General features: G+C 49.0%; 1 protein-coding gene across 5 annotated transcripts; it reads left to right on the forward strand.

Moving 5' to 3' along the window:
• The first annotated feature begins 274 nt into the window (after positions 1-274).
• On the forward strand, positions 275-17,017 carry Pprc1 (PPARG related coactivator 1). Of its 5 annotated transcripts, none has more exons than XM_038338417.1 (14): positions 275-451; positions 6,355-6,537; positions 7,086-7,232; positions 7,342-7,443; positions 7,555-10,363; positions 10,624-10,677; positions 11,699-11,756; positions 12,466-12,536; positions 13,389-14,097; positions 15,484-15,621; positions 15,705-15,771; positions 15,880-16,001; positions 16,217-16,368; positions 16,774-17,017. In XM_038338417.1, the coding sequence occupies exons 1-14, from the start codon at positions 299-301 to the stop codon at positions 16,875-16,877; spliced, it is 4,869 nt and encodes a 1,622-aa protein (XP_038194345.1). In that variant the 5' UTR covers positions 275-298; the 3' UTR covers positions 16,878-17,017. The 5 variants fall into 5 exon arrangements, with proteins under 5 accessions (XP_038194345.1, XP_038194360.1, XP_038194355.1 ...); XM_038338432.1 differs by having other exon boundaries at positions 15,711-15,771; XM_038338427.1 differs by having other exon boundaries at positions 12,469-12,536.
• The last annotated feature ends 1,351 nt before the right edge of the window (positions 17,018-18,368 follow it).

An 18,368-nucleotide genomic window follows, 5' to 3' on the forward strand; every position in this document is an offset into this window, starting at 1 on the left:
TCTCTCCCTTACTACTGCGTACTCGGCAACTTAGTCTCTAACAGTGCCACAAAACTGAGCCCTACAATCCTCCTTGGGCTCCGACCAGTTTATCTCCCTTTAGAGACTACTATTCCCAGGAACCCTCGAGGGAGGTCAGGGTCCCTGTCCTCTTCCAGGGTGCAAGTGTGGGCCGCCGCATGGCCTTCTGGGAGTTGTAGTTCTGCAGTGTCCTTCGGTAGATGTAGTTCCCTTCCCACAATCGGCTGGGCGAGGCGGCGCCGGCGATCAGAGCAGCGCTGGGTGTTCAGGGGCCAAGATGGCGGCGCGCCGGGGACGGAGAGACCGAGTCGCGCCGCCTCCTACCGGGGGCCCGGGTCCTGACCCTGGCGGTGGAGTTCGCGGCGGCGGTTGGACGAGTCGGAGCCAAGCGCCGTATGGGACCGTAGGCGCTGTAAGCGCCGCGGAGCAGGTGAGAGCGTGGCCGGCGGCCCGCGGCTGGCAGCAAAGCGGCGTGTGCCGGGCGGTGACACGTGGACGCCACAGGAAAGGGAGGAAGCACTTGCGTGCCGCTGCTGCGGGAGCTGGGTAGGGTTGAGAGGACCTAAGTCGTTTGCTGGAGGTTCACCAGCAGAGGTAGGAACCTTGCGGCTCGCCTGAGGGACAGAGTCGGGCGTCGGAAACGTGGCCCTTGCTGGGGCAGCAGGCATTCGGGATTGGACTGGAAGGCTAAGACTCTTTTTCTAAGGATGCCGGAGAGAGCTCCACCAGCTTGGCGCCGTAGTTCCTTTTTCGGAGCACGTGGGGTGTGGGGCGGAAGATTTTCCCGGGAGAACTTGTCTGCTCCCCCTCCCCCTAGGCGGTGCGGGCGCCCACGTGGGTAGGGCTTGCCGCCGGGGCGGGGGGGAGCCCGGGGCGCGGGTCCACGTGGGGGCGGGGAAGGGATGTCCACGTGGCTCCTGTCCCAGGCTGTCGGGCATCTAGTATCCGCGCTGGAGCCGCACTGCCTGGAACTGGGTGTGTCTCAGCCGCTCCCGCCATCTCTGGCCTGTGCTGGGGACCTCTGGCCTGGAGGTAGGGGCTGCTAGAGGCAACTTTTCTCAGAGCCTTAGGGGAGTTTTTCCCCTTTTGCGTGGGTCTACAACGCCTTCCGTCGGTGGATGGTGGACTTAACAGATGTTCTCGAAGCGCGGCTTCCTAGAAATGTCATAGTGTGAGGCGAGGGTTGGAGGACTGAGCTGAAGGGTTGTGGAGGAATGAGTTCGTTTTGAGGCTTCTGTCTGACCGGCTCGGAGTAGGTTGAGTCACCAGACACTGGCGGTTTTGGTTGCCTGAAGTCTTTCGTCTGTGATTCAAGGGTCATGGGAATGTCAGTTTACCTGGAACTAGCTTAATTTGTCCTCTCACTTTTTTCTTGCATCTTGTTTTTTTGGAGGAGATGGTTAAGGCATGCTCCTCCGAACTCACATATACAACTGCTTGTGAGTTGTGTCTGTATGAGGCTTTTTGAAATTTTTGATGGAGATAGGAAAAGTTTTACGTGGTTTGAAAACTATTAAATATTAGTTGAATATTTAATGGGGGTCAGGAAGAATTCTGTATGTGTGTTTCCTTCAGTTCTCCTTATTTAAGAGGGTTTTTATCCTGCCCTTCATGGTGAGATTCCAAAAATGCTCAACCAGGTTGGCAGTGAATGAGCAGGAATTGTGTTCTTGAAGCAGTTTAAGCAGAGTCCTTGACAGCACACATACCCCCACCCCCACGAACACAAGTGAAAGTTAGGTTGCAGGCTTCCCAGTAATACAAGGTCCAAAAGAACAGCATAGAGGATAATGACTTTGGGATCAATTACTCTTTTTTCCAACTTATAAGAGGTCCCATCTTTTGTGTGCTGTTCACATCACCATCTGGGAGAAACAGTAGGGATCCAAGATTCAGCTCTAATGTGTTAGATAGTCCGTCAACCCAGTAGTTATCAAGGTGCCATATGTTTACGTGCAGATGTGTTGCTAAACCACACAGATGTGATCCCTGCGGTCTTCGGTTTAACTCAGGATAGACAGATAATGAGTGATGGTGGGAGAGAGAAGGAAAGTGCAGTTTCTTTAAGGTTGTGCAGTCATCAGTAGTAATCTTACTTGAAGAGTCTATGAATGGAAGAGACCCCCAAGACTGAACACAGAGGAATGGTCTGTGAGGACCAAAGGCTTAAGAGAAGAACTGAAAGACCCGCCTACCAGAAGGGTGGAGTGGGAGAAAATGAGCTGGCGAAGAGATTGGCTGGAAGAGCAGGGCATAAGCCATTATAAGGAGTTTAAATCCATTGCTAAGAGCTATAAGATACCACTGAAGGTATTTTGTTTATTTGGTTGTTTTTTTTTTCAAGACAGTGTTTTCCTGTAGTATTGGCTGTCCCAGAACTTACTCGGTAGAACAGATCAACCTGCCTCTGCCTCCTGAATGATGAGATCAAAGATGGCAGCACCCTCCCCCATAGCTTTTGAAGAGACTAATGATGGTCCTAGAAATGACTTGATGGTCCTAGAAATGACTGTTTTTGTTGTTTCGGATTCAACTATATGTTAATGTCTAGATAAAGTGCCTGGACTGGGCTTAGAGGTAGAATCAAAAGTTTAAGGTTTTAGCCTGGTGGAGGTGGCATATACCTATAATCCCAGCACTGGGACAGGGGAATCTGTGAGTTCAAGGCCAACCTAGTCTACAGAGTTTCAGAACAGCCAGAGCTGTTAAATAGAGGGCAGTTTAAGGATAGCTTTGGTTACATAGCAAGTGCAAGACCAGCCTGAGCTACATGAGATTTTGTCTCCAAAAACTAGATTTAAAGTTGGCTTTGAATTCTGTCTGGATGAGCAAACTTGGTGTGAGAAAGCCAACTGAGAGGCTGCTGGAGTTCAAAGAGTGTTGGTGGGGAGCATGCTTTGTCTTAGATTCGGCCTTGGATGGTCTGGACCTCCTGTGGGATCTACCTTCCCTAGGGATTGTGCAGTGTATGGGTGAAGTGGTTCAAAGGAGATAGAAGTCTCTGTCTTAGCCTCCAGCACCTGCTGAGAGGAGGTGCAGATGACGTTTTACAGCGCTGGACCAGTCTGGCCTGGCTGTAGAAGGGAGGAGACAGGGCAGCTAGAGATGCAAGCTACTGCTCACTTACGACTGTTTGCTGAGCCAGGCGCTATTCAGCTTCTGGTTCTAATTACAGGACTGAAGACCTAGGTGGGAGGGGTTAGTCCCTAAAACTTGCTGCCTTTTCACAGCAGCTCTGGGCCTAGACTCCAGAGTGCCCTCAACCAGCCTTTCCTCCCTGGGCCCTGCAGTGCCAACTCTGAAGAGGATTGGGTGTACCTCCTCATCTCCCTTTGCTGCAGAAGGGCGTCTTGTTTGTCTGTTGGATTCTGTTCTTAGGCCACACTTCCAAGAGCACATATGTATAGTTGGAGCTCTGTCGTCACCAGTTCCATTTTGGGCCTTGCCCATTCCCTGTCTGTGACACTTAACAGGTCTGGGCGGGTCCTGCTTCATGACAAAGCTGAAGATATTGCTAGTTCACAGAAGCATTCGTGGCAGGGCCTCCATCCGTGGAATCAGGCTTTCTCTCTAGCTCCCATTTGGTGGGGTGGTGAAGAGTTTCTTCCCTTAGAACTGCTGTCAACATATTGTGGCTCACCGTGGGATCTACTGGTGTAGCTCAGTTACAGTCTTAGAGGGGCTTAGTCTCTAGCTCCAAAGAACAGGGAGTGTGGAACTTGCATACAAGATGTTGTAAGGCATAATGGGTAAGGAGGGGGGATAGGCACATGTAAATTCCTCTGATGCACAGAAGAATATAAGTGAATGCATGAATGCAATCCTAAGTATTATTTGCACCAAAGGAGTTGGAATCTATTATTTTCCTCTTTTAAGAAGAGTAATTTTTCCCTAGCACTCAGGAGGCAGAGACAGGCAGATAGATCTCTGAGTTCGAGGCCAGCTTGGGCTAAAGATAGCAAGTTCCAAGACAGGCTCTAAAGCTACAGTGAAACCTTGTCTCGAAAAACCCAAACCAAAATCAAACAAATAAAAAGTACAGAGAAATCCTGTCTTGAAGAAAAAAGAAAAACCTAAACAACAATAAGGTTTTGGGGGCGCGTGTGTTTCATTTTGGTGTGTGAAACTACCTTGTGAGTTCAGGAGACTGGACAGAGAAGCTGAGCCATTTCCATGGCCCAGGGTTATGTTAGGGATTTGACAGGATAGGCAGGAAGTTGAAAGATTGAGAAGAGAGGCCAGCCTGGTCTACAAGAGCTAGTTCCAGGACAGGCTCTAAAAGAGCTGCAGAGAAACCCTGTCTCGAAAAACCAAAAAAAAAAAAAAAAAAAAGAAAGATTGAGAAGAATATTTTTGAGCTGGTGTGAGACGAGGTCAGCCTGGGCGAGGGAGGCCTAAAACGTCCTCCTGAAAGACTGGGATTGGAGCTCAGTCCAGAACAGAAGCCTAAGGGGGCCTGGGGTGAGTTGTGAGTTAGAAGCTTAGCTCTCCTGACTGACTTTTCTTTGGTGTTTCTCTCCATCTGGTCCCTTTCCCACTGACAGCAGATGACTTTTGTTTTTTCGAGACAGGGTTTCTCTGTATAGTTATAGCTGCTTTGGAACTCATTTGGTAGACCAGGTTGGCCTTGAGCACAGAAACAGGACTGCCTTTGCGTCCCGTTGCTGGGAGTAAAGGAGTGAACCATTGCCCACCTAGCAGATAATTTTTTTTTTTTTTTGGTTTTTCGAGACAGGGTTTCTCTGGAACTAGCTCTTGTAGCCCAGGCTGGCCTAGAACTCACAGAGATCTGCCTGCCTCTGCCACCCGAGTGCTGGGATTAAAGGCGTGTGCCACCTTTGCCCAGTGCAGAAAAGTTTTTAAGATAAATATTTATTTCAGCTGGGCTGCGGTGGCTAATGCCTTGAATCCCCAGCACTTGGGAGTCACAGGGCGATCTCTGAGTTCAAGGCCAGCCTGGACCTGTAAAGCTAGTTCCAGGATAGCCAAGGCATAGCCAAGGCTACAAGAAACCTTATCTTGAATCAAATGTTTATTTACCCTTTGTGGTAGGGTTTTTTTTTTTGTTTTTTGTTTTTTTTTGTTTGTTTGTTTGTTTTTGGAGACAGGGTTTCTCTCTATAACTTTGGAGCCTGTCCTGGAACTTGCTCTGTAGACCAGGCTGGCCTCGAATTCACAGAGCTCCAAATGCTAGAATTAAAGGCGTGCACCACCACTGCCCTGCATGACAGGGTACAGGGTTTCTTTCTTTTTTTTTTTTTAAAGATTTATTTATTTATTATGTATACAACATTCTGCCTCAATGTATGCCCGCATGCCAGAGGAGGGCGCCAGATCTCAGTACAGATGGTTGTGAGCCACCATGTGGTTGCTGGGAATTGAACTCAGGACCTCTGGAAGAGCAGCCAGTGCTCTTAACCTCTGAGCCATCTCTCCAGCCCCAGGGTTTCTTAAATAGATCAGTTTTGTCTGAAGTTCACATACAATCCTGCCTCAGTTTTTTCCAGTGTTTGTGTGACAGGTGTGTGCTACCTTAAGCAGTCCAGCACTTGGGAGGCAGAGGCAGGCAGATATTTGAATTTGAGGCCAGCCTTCTCTTGAAAACAAGTTCCAGGACAGCCAGGGCTTCATAGAGAAACTATCTCCTAAAAGCCATCATTGCCATCATCATAGAGTGAGCATGGGTGAAAGTGTCCTTTGGAGTACGTGTGGGTCAGCGAGAGGACAACTTTGTGGATGGAGTTGGTTCTCTCCTACACCTATGTGGGTTTTGGGGATTCAATTCCAGTAGGCTTTTGAAGTAAGTACTTGTACCTGCTGAGCCATCTTGCTAGCCAATCTTGATCTTTCTAATGTTCTTACTCCCCAGTTTGATAATGTCTCGTGGCTCCAGCTGTTTTTTTTTTTTAATATTTATTTATTTATTATGTATACAATGTTCTGTCTGTGTGTATGCCTGAAGGCCAGAAGAGGGCACCAGATCTCATTACAGATGGTTGTGAGCCACCATGTGGTTGCTGGGAATTGAACTCAGGACCTTTGGAAGAGCAAGCAATGCTCTTAACCACTGAGCCATCTCTCCAGCCCCGACTCCAGCTGTTTGTGGGTAGAGTCTGAACTCCGTTCTGCCCAGAACACTGCCAACCTAGTTGGTGCTTTTGCTTATGGCTTACCCCTCTTTGCCTAGCTAGTCCAGATCTTAGACCATGGTGGTGATGCTGCTGTTTGAGCCCGTTGGTGGAGGGCTGGATATCTGATTTTAATGGGGTTTAGTTAGCTGCTTTCCAAAGGACTTGGGTCTTTCTGACTCACTCTTTCCCTCTTTTGCCTCAGGTCCATGAGGAGGGGGACGACACTAGCTTTGTCAATCTTTCTCGACTGGGCCCATCTCTGAGGGATAAAGACCTGGAAATGGAGGAGCTGATACTGCAGGATGAGACACTACTGGGGACCATGCAAAGCTACATGGATGCCTCCCTCATCTCCCTCATTGAGGATTTTGGGAGTCTTGGAGAGGTGAACTGGGGCAAGGCTTGGAGTTCTCCAGACAGGATCTTTGCATGGGATGTTCTGTCTCCTAATATCTGTGGAGTTGTTTTAGACATGGTTTTGTTCCCAGATCCTTGGCCTATCGGATGCCCAACCTGAGTCTTTGAAAGATGTTTTATGTGGGTCGAGTTAGACTGCAGAATGTCAGACTGGTGCATGAAGGGATGCCTTTAGCTTGGAGTATGTTCCAAAGCTTATTTCCTTTCAGGGTCTTTGACCTATATGTCCAGGAGGTCCTGGTCTGCTTTTGAGCCTAATACTGGTTTAGCTCAGGATAGTTTTCCGAACATCTTACTTCTTACCTGAATGTAAGAGTGTGAAGCCCAAGCTAAGAGTCCATTTAACAGGTCTCTGTTAGCACTAGAGTTGAGCGGGTAGGAAAAGATGGGAGCCCATGCTACCTGGGACTCAGATCCTTCTTGCTGGGAGGTTAATTCTCTTGGCATCTGGTTATTTTTGTGGCTTAGTAGGTTATTAGAGATCTTGGGGGGGGACCCCTTTTCTTTCTGGAGCAGAGCAGGTTATCTCTGGAGGACCAGAATGAAATGTCGCTGCTCACAGCTCTGACAGAGATCTTGGACAACGCGGATTCTGAGAACCTGTCCCCATTTGACAGCATTCCTGATTCAGAGCTGCTTGTGTCTCCTCGTGAGAGTTCCTCTGTGAGTATGAGAGGGTGGGATGTGGCTAGTACAGAAATCACAGCCACATCTGTGAGCCTCTTCATATAACTCTGCACAAACTGATTTGGGGTGTCTCTTTTCTTCTTAGCTCCACAAGCTACTCACTCTTTCTCGGACACCCCCAGAACATGACCTAATCACTCCAATTGACCCTTTGGGGCCTAGCACAGGCAGTAGTAGGATGAGTGGGGTAAGCCCGACCTGGGGACCCTCATGAACTCACGGTTTGGGGAGGACATGGGGACAGTCTGGAAAGCATGTCTTGAGGAATGCCTTTTGAACCTGCTCTTCTCTCCTGCAGGTTGAGATGTCCCTTGCAGATTCTCCTTGGGACTTTTCTCCACCTCCTTTCTTGGAAACTTCTTCCCCTAAGCTACCTAGCTGGAGACCCTCAAGACCAAGACCTCGATGGGGTCAGTCCCCTGTCCCACAGCAGCGCAGTGATGGGGAAGAGGAGGAGGAGGTTGCCAGCTTCAGTGGTCAGATGCTTGCTGGAGAACTGGACAACTCTGTGAACAGCTTGGACTTCCCCATGCACCTGGCATGTCCAGAGGAAGAAGACAAGCCAACAGCAGCAGAGGTGGCAGTGTCAGCACCTGCTGATGAGAGCATCTCCTCCCTGAGTGAGCTGGTACGCGCCATGCATCCGTACTGCTTGCCCAACCTCACACACTTGGCATCACTTGAGGATGAGCTTCAGGAACAGGTGGATGATTTGACAGCACCTGAGGGTTGTGTGGTGCTGGAGATAGTGGGCCAGGCAGCCACAGCTGGTGATGACCTGGAGATCCCGGTTGTGGTGCGCCAGATTCCTTCTGGATCCCAGTCTCTGCTCTTGGATGAGTCTGCAGGGACCAGTCCTGCCTTGCAGCTACTCATGCCCACCATGGAGGCCAGGATGGAAGCAGCTGTGCCTAAGGTTGCCCCTTGCTCTGATCAAGAAGAATTATCATTGAACTCTGCCTGCTTATTGGAGTCCAGGGAAATCATGGAGTCATTGGCACCCAAGGAGCTTCAGAACCTACCTGCCAGTGCAATTGAGGGTTCTCAGAGAGTTCCCAGAAAGGGCAGGAAGAAGAAGAGCAAGGAACAGCCAGCAGCCTGTTTGGAAGGCTATACCAGAAGGCTGAGATCATCTTCTCGTGGACAGTCTACTGTGGCTACAGAGGTGAACTCTCAGGCAGGTAACTTACAGAAACAGCTTCAGGAAGAACTTCAGAGAGAGGCTGAAGCTCCTCAGAGCAGGGGGAAGCCACGGGCGTGGGCTCGGGCCTGGGCAGCTGCCTTGGAGAAGACTGAGTCTGAGAACTTAGAGAGAAGTGCAGGACAGGATAGCCCTGCTGAAGATGCCCTTGACCTCTGCCCTAAGCTGGTTGATACTAGCCAAGCTGACCCCATGCCAGTTGACTCTGTAGAAGCTGATGCAGCTGCCATTAAGCATGCTATAGCTGATTGTATACCTGTTGACCAGGCTTCAGCTAGTACAGAACTGATTGGTCCTCTCCCAGTAGGCCCAGTGCTGACTGATAGGACAGAAATTGAACCTGCAGTGTCTATTCCCACTTCAGATGACTTGTCTCCAGCTGGTGCTGTCCCAGCTAACTCAGTGACAGTTGACTCTGTTCCACATGACCTGGCTCCAGTAGACCCTGTGCTAGTTAAGCACAGACCAACCGACCCTAGACGTGCTGCAGCAGCAGCAGCTCAGGGGACTCGTCTTTCCCTAGATTCCACAGCCCACCCTAAGGTCATCAACCCTGAGGTCAAGGCTGTTGCAGGTCCTCTGAAGGTGGAAGGTAGCACCAGCACTACAACCCAGGAAGCCAGACCTCGACCTCTCAGCCTGTCTGAGTACCGCCAGCGAAGGCAGCAACGGCAAACAGAAGCAGAAGGCAGGAATTCTCAGCCCCCCGCTGGCAAGTGGCCTAGTCTCCCAGAGACCCCCACAGGGCTGGCAGATATCCCTTGTCTTGTTCCACCAGCCCCAGCTAAGAAGACAGCTCCACAGAGAAGCTCTGTAGCTACACCAGAGACTTGTTTTGTTTCTGTGGGTACCAACTCTGCTTCCCCTACTCCTGAGCCATCTGCAAGCAAACCTATGGTTTCTGTTCACTCGGAACAGATGCCATCTCATGAGATGCCACTTCCAGTTAGACCGCCCCTTCCTACCTTGCAGTCTGTGTCTCCTGCTGGGCCCAAACCTTCCACAGCGCCCACTCCTTTGCCTTTCCCTCCAGGCATACCTCCTTTGCTTCCTCTTCCTTCAAGTGGCCATGGAGTCCCCAGTCTGCCCCCACCTCCCTTGCAACCACCTGGACTTACAGTGTCCATGAGACAAATACCACCTGATCCCTATACTCACTATGCCCCTGTGCCACCCTGGCCTTGTTATCCCTCTGTGTCCCCTTCTGGCTATCCTTGTCTGCCCCCACAACCAACGGTGCCCATGGTGTCTGGTACTCCTGGTACCTATGCTGTACCCCCAACTTGCAATGTGCCTTGGGTACCCACTCCTGCTCCAGTTTCACCTTACAGCTCTAGCTGTGCCTATGGGCACATGGGATGGGGCCCTGGGCCACAACAGCCTCCGTTCTGGTCTACTGTTTCTCCACCTCCTTTGTCTTCAGCGTCTACTGGAAGAGCTGTTCCCCCATCCAATGTGGAACCTAGTAGTAATCCAGCTGGTTCTCCTGAAGATGAACTTCCTGTGCCAGTGACTCCTTCCCTAAGTTCTGGGCCAGACAGCCCCATAGCTCCACCGGTTGAGCCTACAAAACTGGAGGTTCAGCCAGTGCCTGTGTCTCCCCAGCCAAAACACAAAGTGTCTACCCTGGTACAAAGTCTCCAGGTCAAGACTCCACCACGTCTGTCTACTGAATGTGTAGCTGTTGGGGAGTCTGCATCAGAGAGGCTAAAGCCTGAGGCTCAGGAGAACAGAGCCAAGGAGAAGCCCCTCTCTGCAACTGTCAAGACTGGTCCCATACCAAGGCAGAGTACTGCCCCAAAACTGCCTGCTGTCCATCCAGCCCGTCTAAGGAAACTGTCCTTCCTGCCTACTCCACGTTCTCAGGGGTCTGAGGACGTGGTACAGGCATTCATCAGTGAGATTGGTGAGTGACAGATGCAGTTGGTATGAGAAAGGTACAGGATTGTCTACAAGTGGTGTTCACCAGCCAGAAGGAATGCCTTCTTTGGGAGTGTTCTGAGATACAGAGCTCTAGTTGTATTAGAATCCTTGCTGTGTGCCGCTCCCTTGGTTCATTTACTTTGGACATGGAGGCATGGAAAGGGACAACTGGGACTTCTAGGACCTGTGAATGTGAACTCAGTTGATCAGGCTGGATCCTAATCCTCTTGTATTCCTTCACAGGAATTGAAGCATCAGACCTGTCCAGTCTGTTGGAGCAGTTTGAGAAATCAGAAGGTGAGGGTACCTAGGTCGTTTAGTGTCCACTTTTATTTTTGTTTACGCTTCCTTTTGGTGTAGTCTTGTAGTAGCTTGAACTGAGATAGAGAAAGAGTAGGGGGCAATCTCAACCACCAGGAGAGCCTCCTCATTGGCACAGGGAGGCAGCATTTCTCCTGGGAGAGTAATCTAAGCTAGGGACATGGTAGGATAGCATAAGTAATTGAAAGAGTAGATATGGAGAGAGTGTTGGAAGGTTGGGATTGGATGGGGATTTTTTTTTTTTTTTCTAGAGGGAGGCAGCTCTTTAGTTGAGCTTTGAGAGGCGGGATCTCATATATGGTATATAAGGCAGAAGGAGGTAAAGGATAGTTCCTATAAGATGCTTTTGGAAGGCAATGAAGAGCTTGACTTTCTGAAGCTAGGTACTGTGAAGATTACTGATTGTCTTCTAGAGGAGCTCATGGTAGAATTGGGGAGAGAATCTGCACAGATAATTTGAGTTGGTAACATATCTGTAGGTTATAAACAGAACAGCGTACTGTACAGGTAGGCTCTGTGTTAGAGATGGAGTTTCATGGGAGAACCTATGATTAGCCTGTGCATGGTCTTGGATTCATTTGCTAGACAAGTCTAGTATCAAGTGTGTTGTGTGCTTTTGATCCCAGCACTGGGAAGCATATCTCTGAGCTCAAGGCCGGCCTGGTTTATATGGGGAGTTCTAGGTCTGTTGGGCTCCATAGTGAGACCCTATTCCAGTTTATGGCTAGGACATTAGGTAGGTAGATCATGTTGAACCTTGACTACTAGGCTCATCAGTTTGGATTCTGACTCAGAATCAGTGGGGAATGGGTATTTCTGAGCAGAAGAGAGATAACTAAATGTCGTTATCTACATAGCACTGGAGGAACTGGATCTGAGCTTAGCGGGGGATATGTAGGCAAAGCTGGCTTCTTCCTCTGGGTATCAGAATGCACTTCTATGCCACCTCAGTTTGGAACATCTGGTTGGGCTTTTAACTAATATGATTTCTTTACAGCCAAAAAGGAGTGTCCTCTCCCGGCTCCTGCTGACAGCTTGGCTGTAGGAAACTCAGGGTGAGTATGGAGATGTGAGCGAGTTACCCTACAGCTGTTGGTCAGCAGCCGGCCAGCACTCCAGGACTCCAACTGGACACTTGTGGCAGAGACGTTCCATCGACTCTAGTTCTTCCCCATTTCTATCCCCTGCTCTTTTCCCACCAGACTCTGTCTTGGGTGATGAGGTTGGGGAGGGTATGTACTACCAGGAATTCCAAATGCCTTGGTGATGCCTCTTAGAATTTGTAATTTGGCAAATTGTGTCTTCTGGATTTCTTCTCCTCTCTTGTCAGGCTTTGGGCTTGTTCAGTGCTGGTGATGGGGTCACTTAAAGTAGCGGGCAGGGGGGATCGCTGGGGCTTCCCTTAAGTCCCTGAAGGACATAGGCACCTGAACCTCTTTACTTCCTGGTATTCTAAGAATGAGAGGCGTCATTTTTCACATTCTACACTGATTTCAGTTAGAGTTTGGTAGGCAAGGCTCCTCATTGAAGGAGGTGGGGGGGACTCACTGAAGCTCCTAGCCACCTGCCTCCCCAGATTTGGCAGAACTGAATAGGCCCAGTCTACAGCTTGGTCATTATGGCCCTTTTGTGCTAGAAAATGACCATTGGGCAGTTTGGGCATCCCGTTTTTCTCTGCTACACCTTTTTCATTGCTTTATGAGGAGAGCAGATATACAAGATATTGAGGCAATGAACCAGGTTTTCCCTTTTCCCCCCTGCCAGCAGCATTGACACTCCCCAGGAGAAGAGACCCCTAGACCGGTTACAAGCCCCAGAACTGGCCAACGTGGCAGGTGGGTTCAGGTTGAACTCTTAAGTCTGTGCAGCACGTGTGCAGTACCTGCTGTACATCAGTGTGTGTAGACAATGGGTACAGACATCTATCTGATCTTCGTGCTTGTGTTCATGGTCAAGGGGACAGATGTGTAAACATCTGAGCATGTTGATTATAGAGGTGATATATTCAGTAGGCTGTGAGAGGTAGTGGGGGATGGGGTATGTAGGTGTTATCCTGAGCTGAGGCTTGAGAACAATCACGGCTCTCATTCAGATGGTAGCTTTTAGGGAATTGAGCAACCTGACTGAAGTACAGAAGCAACTAGCTTGTTATGTTTTGCAGCACTGTAAGTGGTGTGGTTTGATCGGGAGAGTAGACTAATTAGGGTAGTGGACAGAGCAAAAGCAAAAGTTAAGGCTGAGTGACTAAACAAGAGGTCCGATTATGGAATGTGAATGCTATATTAAGCTGGTTGGACTTCATCCTGTGTATGTACTGAAGAAAGAATTGAAAAAGCATTCTCAGCCTGGTTTTTTAATGGTTTGTCTAGCAAGGATCTAGATAACAGGTATGGAGCTGGAAGGGAAGTGGGTAAGTTTATGGTGCGAGCCTAGGCAAGATGCTACCTAGACATGAGCTAATAATGCTAGTTAGAGGGGTGGATTTAAGCATGTAAATGAGCTAGAGCCTGGTCGCTGGGTAGTTTTAGGTAGTTAGTGGCTGACGTGTAGTTAACAGAGTGAGAAAAGTGGGGCTGTTGTTGATGCCTAACGTACTCTGAGAAGTGGGGTCTCAAGCCTAGGTACACAGAATCGAGAGCATAGAACTGGATCTCACCCTGCTATCTCCATCCTCCCTCCCCCCACAGGGCTCACCCCTCCAGCTACCCCTCCCCACCAGTTATGGAAGCCCCTGGCTGCTGTCTCACTGTTGGTCAAATCTCCTAAATCTACCGCCCAGGAGGGAACCCTGAAGCCTGAAGGAGTTACAGAGGCCAAACATCCAGCTGCAGCCTGCCTCCAAGAAAGGGTCCATGGCCCTAATCCTGTCCATGTGGGCTCTGGGGACCATGATTATTGTGTCCGAAGCAGGACACCCCCAAAAAAGATGCCTGCCTTAGTCATTCCAGAGGTGGGCTCCCGATGGAATGTCAAGCGCCATCAGGACATCACCATCAAACCCGTCTTGTCATTGGGCCCAGCTGCTCCCCTACTTCCATGCACGACTTCCCAGGAGCCACTTGATCACAGGACTAGCAGTGAGCAGGCAGAGCCTTCAGCGCCTTGTCTTGCCCCGTCCACCTTGCTGTCTCCTGAGGCCTCACCTTGCCGGAAAGACATGAACACTAGGACTCCCTCTGAGCCCCCAGGCAAGCAGCGGTCAATGCGCTGTTACCGAAAAGCCTGCAGATCAGTCAGCCCCCCAGGTCGGGGCTGGCAGGGCCGTCGTGGCCGCAGCAGCCGCTCTGTCAGCTCTGGGTCCAACCGGACCAGCGAAGCATCCTCATCTTCATCGGTGTCTTCCTCATCCCGGTCCCGATCCCGGTCCCTCTCCCCCCCCCACAAGAGGTGGCGAAGGTGAGCTTTGTTGGCCTCGTAGATTCTTTCCATTTGGGAAGCTCATGAACTCTTTTATAGTTTACTTTGAAAAGGCTATGGGTTGACTAGTGTACTTTCCAGTCTCTAAGGCTGAAGGTTCTGTCTTTGGCTTTTGTCTTCCTTTTTGTGGCCTGTTAGAGGCAAGCTGTGGGGCTATCCTGTGTTGGAGTCTGGGCTAGTGCTGAAATTTTCTGCTTCCTTGAGATGTGCCTTGGGTAGACTGTTAGTTTGATCTTGACTGTGATTGCTTAATACTATTATTATTGGTGCTCATACATTGTGTTTTCTTGGTGTTAATGCAGGCTAGTGGGTTACCCTTAAGTGCTGGTGAGATGGCTCACTAGGTAAAGATGCATGCTTGGTGACCTGAGTTTGATCCTGGGACCACACGGTGGAGTGAGAAAAATAATTCTTGAAAGTCATCCTCTGACCTCGGCGTGTATGCTGTGGCACAACTCATACACAACAGATTAATGTAAAAACAAAGGAAAAGAATTCTCATGGGTTGGTGCTGCAGTTGTAGCTCAGTAGAGTGCCTGCCTAGCATGAAGCCCTGGATTTGATTCCCAACACCATGTAAACTACACACGTGTTACATGCCTGGAATCCTAGCACTGAGGAGATAGAGGCAGAAAAATCACAAGTTAAATTATCCTTGGCAACATTCAGAGTTTGGGGCCAGTATGTGAGGCACTGTGTTTTAGCACTGGTGCTGGTCTCCAAAAATGGCTGTGAACGGTCGTTCTGGCATGGTAACCTCCTTTTTCACTCACCTTGGTTACAGCATTGCTCTGAGATGGCGAGGGAGGGGGTTTACAGTTAGAACGCAGACTCTGGTATCCTGCTCCAGCACTGCGATAAAGTAACTGTCCAAACCAGGCTTAGCTAGCTCTCCGTCTCCTGAGTGCCTCTATTTTTCTTTATGAGTTCAGTGTTCTCCCATTTTCAGTGGAAAATGTGGTAAATGAAGCTCAATAGTAACAGAGCTGTGTCAAGTCTGTGACAGCCATAAGAATAATCCTCACTACCACAAATAAGTATGCGTGCTGGGTACAGTAGTGTAGCACAATCCCAGCGCTGGCAAGGCAGAGGTGGGAGAATCACAAGTTCAGGGCCAGCTTGGGCTGCCTAGTGAGACCCCTTCTCAAGAGAAAAGGGGTAATAAAAATGCCCCTTAAAACTACTTAATGTATAGAAAATTTTATGAAGTGTTTCCCATCTGTCATCTGCGAAGAAAACTTGGAACGTTTCTGCTCTCCTTTATCGGGAGTCCTGAGCTTCCTGCCAGGGAGGCAAGTCTGAGTCTGGCTGAGGTAGTGGAACTTATCTGTATCATTCCCATCATTCCTATGTCCTTTATTCCAGGTCCAGCTGCAGTTCCTCTGGACGTTCGAGAAGATGTTCATCCTCTTCATCATCTTCATCCTCCTCTTCATCCTCATCATCTAGTTCCAGAAGCCGTTCTCCCTCTTTGTCCCCTCGCAGAAGTGACCGAAGGCGGCGGTGAGCATGAGCAAATGTTTGAGTGGTGTCTGAGAGTTGAGTCTTGAATTGTGTCTGGGGGCTGATGGGACTTCTCTTGTCAGGTACAGCTCTTATCGTTCAAATGACCATTACCAAAGGCAGAGAGTGCTGCAGAAGGAGCGTGCAATAGTGAGTAGAGAAGCCAGGCATGGGAGGAGGGGTTGACCTGTTTCAGGAGCACACTCATCAGCAGCTGCAGCTCTGGCTCCCAGAGTGACTTTTTCCTTTCTGACACAGGAAGAGAGAAGGGTGGTCTTCATTGGGAAGATACCTGGCCGCATGACTCGGTCAGAGCTGAAACAGAGATTTTCTGTTTTTGGAGAGATTGAGGAGTGCACCATTCATTTTCGTGTCCAAGGGTAAGCTTGCTCTTTACGAGGGTAGGATGTTCGTTCTGTTACGTTCATATCCTTGATGCTCCTGTCTTTTTGTGTTCTGTTGTGCTGGGCTATGTGGGGTCACCTTTATTTAAGATCAGAGGGTTGACCATTGGGGAAATGAGAAGCACCTGTGTACTCTGGGGTGCTGAGTCTGCTTCATAACCTGTGTGCAAATGACTCACCCTCCCCACTAGTGACAACTATGGTTTCGTCACTTACCGTTATGCTGAAGAGGCATTTGCAGCCATCGAGAGCGGCCACAAGTTGCGGCAGGCAGATGAGCAGCCTTTTGATCTCTGCTTTGGGGGCCGCAGGCAGTTCTGCAAGAGGAGTTACTCTGATCTTGGTGAGTATTGGAGGAGGGCTTGAGACTTGGACATGTGTCATTCCCTCTTCAGAAGGGTTTTTCTGTAACCGTTTGGAGCCTGTCCTGGAACTAGCTCTTGTAGACCAGGCTGGCTTCAAACTCACAGAGATACGCCTTCCTCTGCCTCCCGAGTGTTGGGATTAAAGGCCTGTGCCACCACCACCCAACTTCTCAAATATTTGAGAATAAAGCTAGGTGACTTACCATCTGACACACAAAGACCCTAAAGGGGTGTGTAAGAGGGAGTGTACTCTCCCACACCTCTGTACAAGCAGGGTAGTTTTGCTCCATCTGCTACTGGTATGAGCCATGTTTCCATTTGAAAACCCTGTGCTTGAGAACTGTGGTAAGAGACCTAAATGTTTGTTCCTCTTTGCTCTGTAGACTCCAATCGGGAAGACTTTGATCCTGCTCCCGTGAAGAGCAAATTTGATTCTCTTGACTTTGATACATTGTTAAAACAGGCCCAGAAGAACCTGAGGAGGTAACCCTGGGCACTCCTCCCCTACCCATTTTCTCTGGAGGTGCCCAACCTCCTCCACTCCCCTCCCCCACTCTAGGGGGAGAGCTGCTAGTGTGGAAATGACTGTTTTATAAATAAATGGAAAAAAGTTAAATAAAAATGTGTTAAAACCGGGATTTTTAAGTGGTTGTTGTTTTTTTTTTTAAATAATAGATATTGAACAAATTAACTTGCATTTCTAGGTAATAAACATGAACTGTGGAGAATTTCCAAGTGTTCTTCCTTTTGTGTGTGTGCTAATGTCACGTGTACTTAGTACTTTTTTTTTTTTTTCCAAGACAGGGTTTCCCTGTAGTTTCTGGAGCCTGTCCTGGAACTAGCTCTTGTAGACCAGGCTGGCCTCGAACTCAGAGATCCGCCTGCCTCTGCCTCCCGAGTGCTGGGATTAAACCACCCGGCTTTGTACTTAGTACTTTTATGAACACATTTAGGATCATGCTTACCTTCACCAAGTTCCTAGGAGCCCTCTTCTGGTGTAAAAATCACATTGGATTTGGACTGGATAGATGGTTCAGTGGTTAAGAGTACTGCCTGCTCTTCCAAAGGTCCTGAGTTCAATTCCCAGCAACCACATGGTGGCTCACAACCATCTGTAATGAGATCTGGTGTCCTCTTCTGGATTGCAGGCAAAACACTGTATACCTACTAAATTAAAAAAAAAAAAATCACATTGGATTTAACTTGGTTTCTCAGGTCTGTCACATAAGTCAAAAAGGGAAAAACACTTCTCAGAGACATTTGAAATACTTATTTATACCTTGGCAGTCAGTGTGACCTAGTCTGTCCTTTTAGCTTGCCCTGAACATCTGATGATCCCCTCCCTAAGTGCTGGGATGACAGACATATGTTAGAACATCTTGTTTCTATGGTGCTAGGAAGTTAACCGGGAGCATTGTGAATCTGGGGAAAGCCCATCTTCTGTATGTGGGTATATGTGTGTATGGAGGCAATAGGACAGCTTCTTGTGTAACCCTCAGGAATGCTGACCACCTCATTGTCCTGAAACTCACTAGTTAGCCTCGTCTGAATCTTTACCATCCCACTAGCCAGCTCCCAAATCGCAACACAGAGACTTCTTATTTTTTATATTTATTTATTTATTTACTATGTATACAATATTCTGTCTGTGTATACCTACAGGTCAGAAGAGGGCACCAGACCCCATTACAGGTGGTTGTGAGCCACCATGTGGTTGCTGGGAATTGAACTCAGGACCTTTGGAAGAGCTCTTAACCACTGACCCATCTCTCCCTGAACTAGCTCTTGTAGACCAGGCTGGCCTCAAACTCAAAGCGATCCGCCTGCCTCTGCCTCCCAAGTGCTAGGATTAAAGGCATGCGCCACGACCGGCCCGGCTCAAATTTTTTTTTTAAATACATACATATATATATTGTTAGAACCATCTCTGGAAAAGCGGGACATAATGGTTCTCTTGAGAAAGGCATGCCTGTTTTGA

The sequence above is a fragment of the Arvicola amphibius genome, chromosome 1 (genome assembly GCF_903992535.2).
Source record: "Arvicola amphibius chromosome 1, mArvAmp1.2, whole genome shotgun sequence".
NCBI classification, from domain to species: domain Eukaryota; kingdom Metazoa; phylum Chordata; class Mammalia; order Rodentia; family Cricetidae; genus Arvicola; species Arvicola amphibius.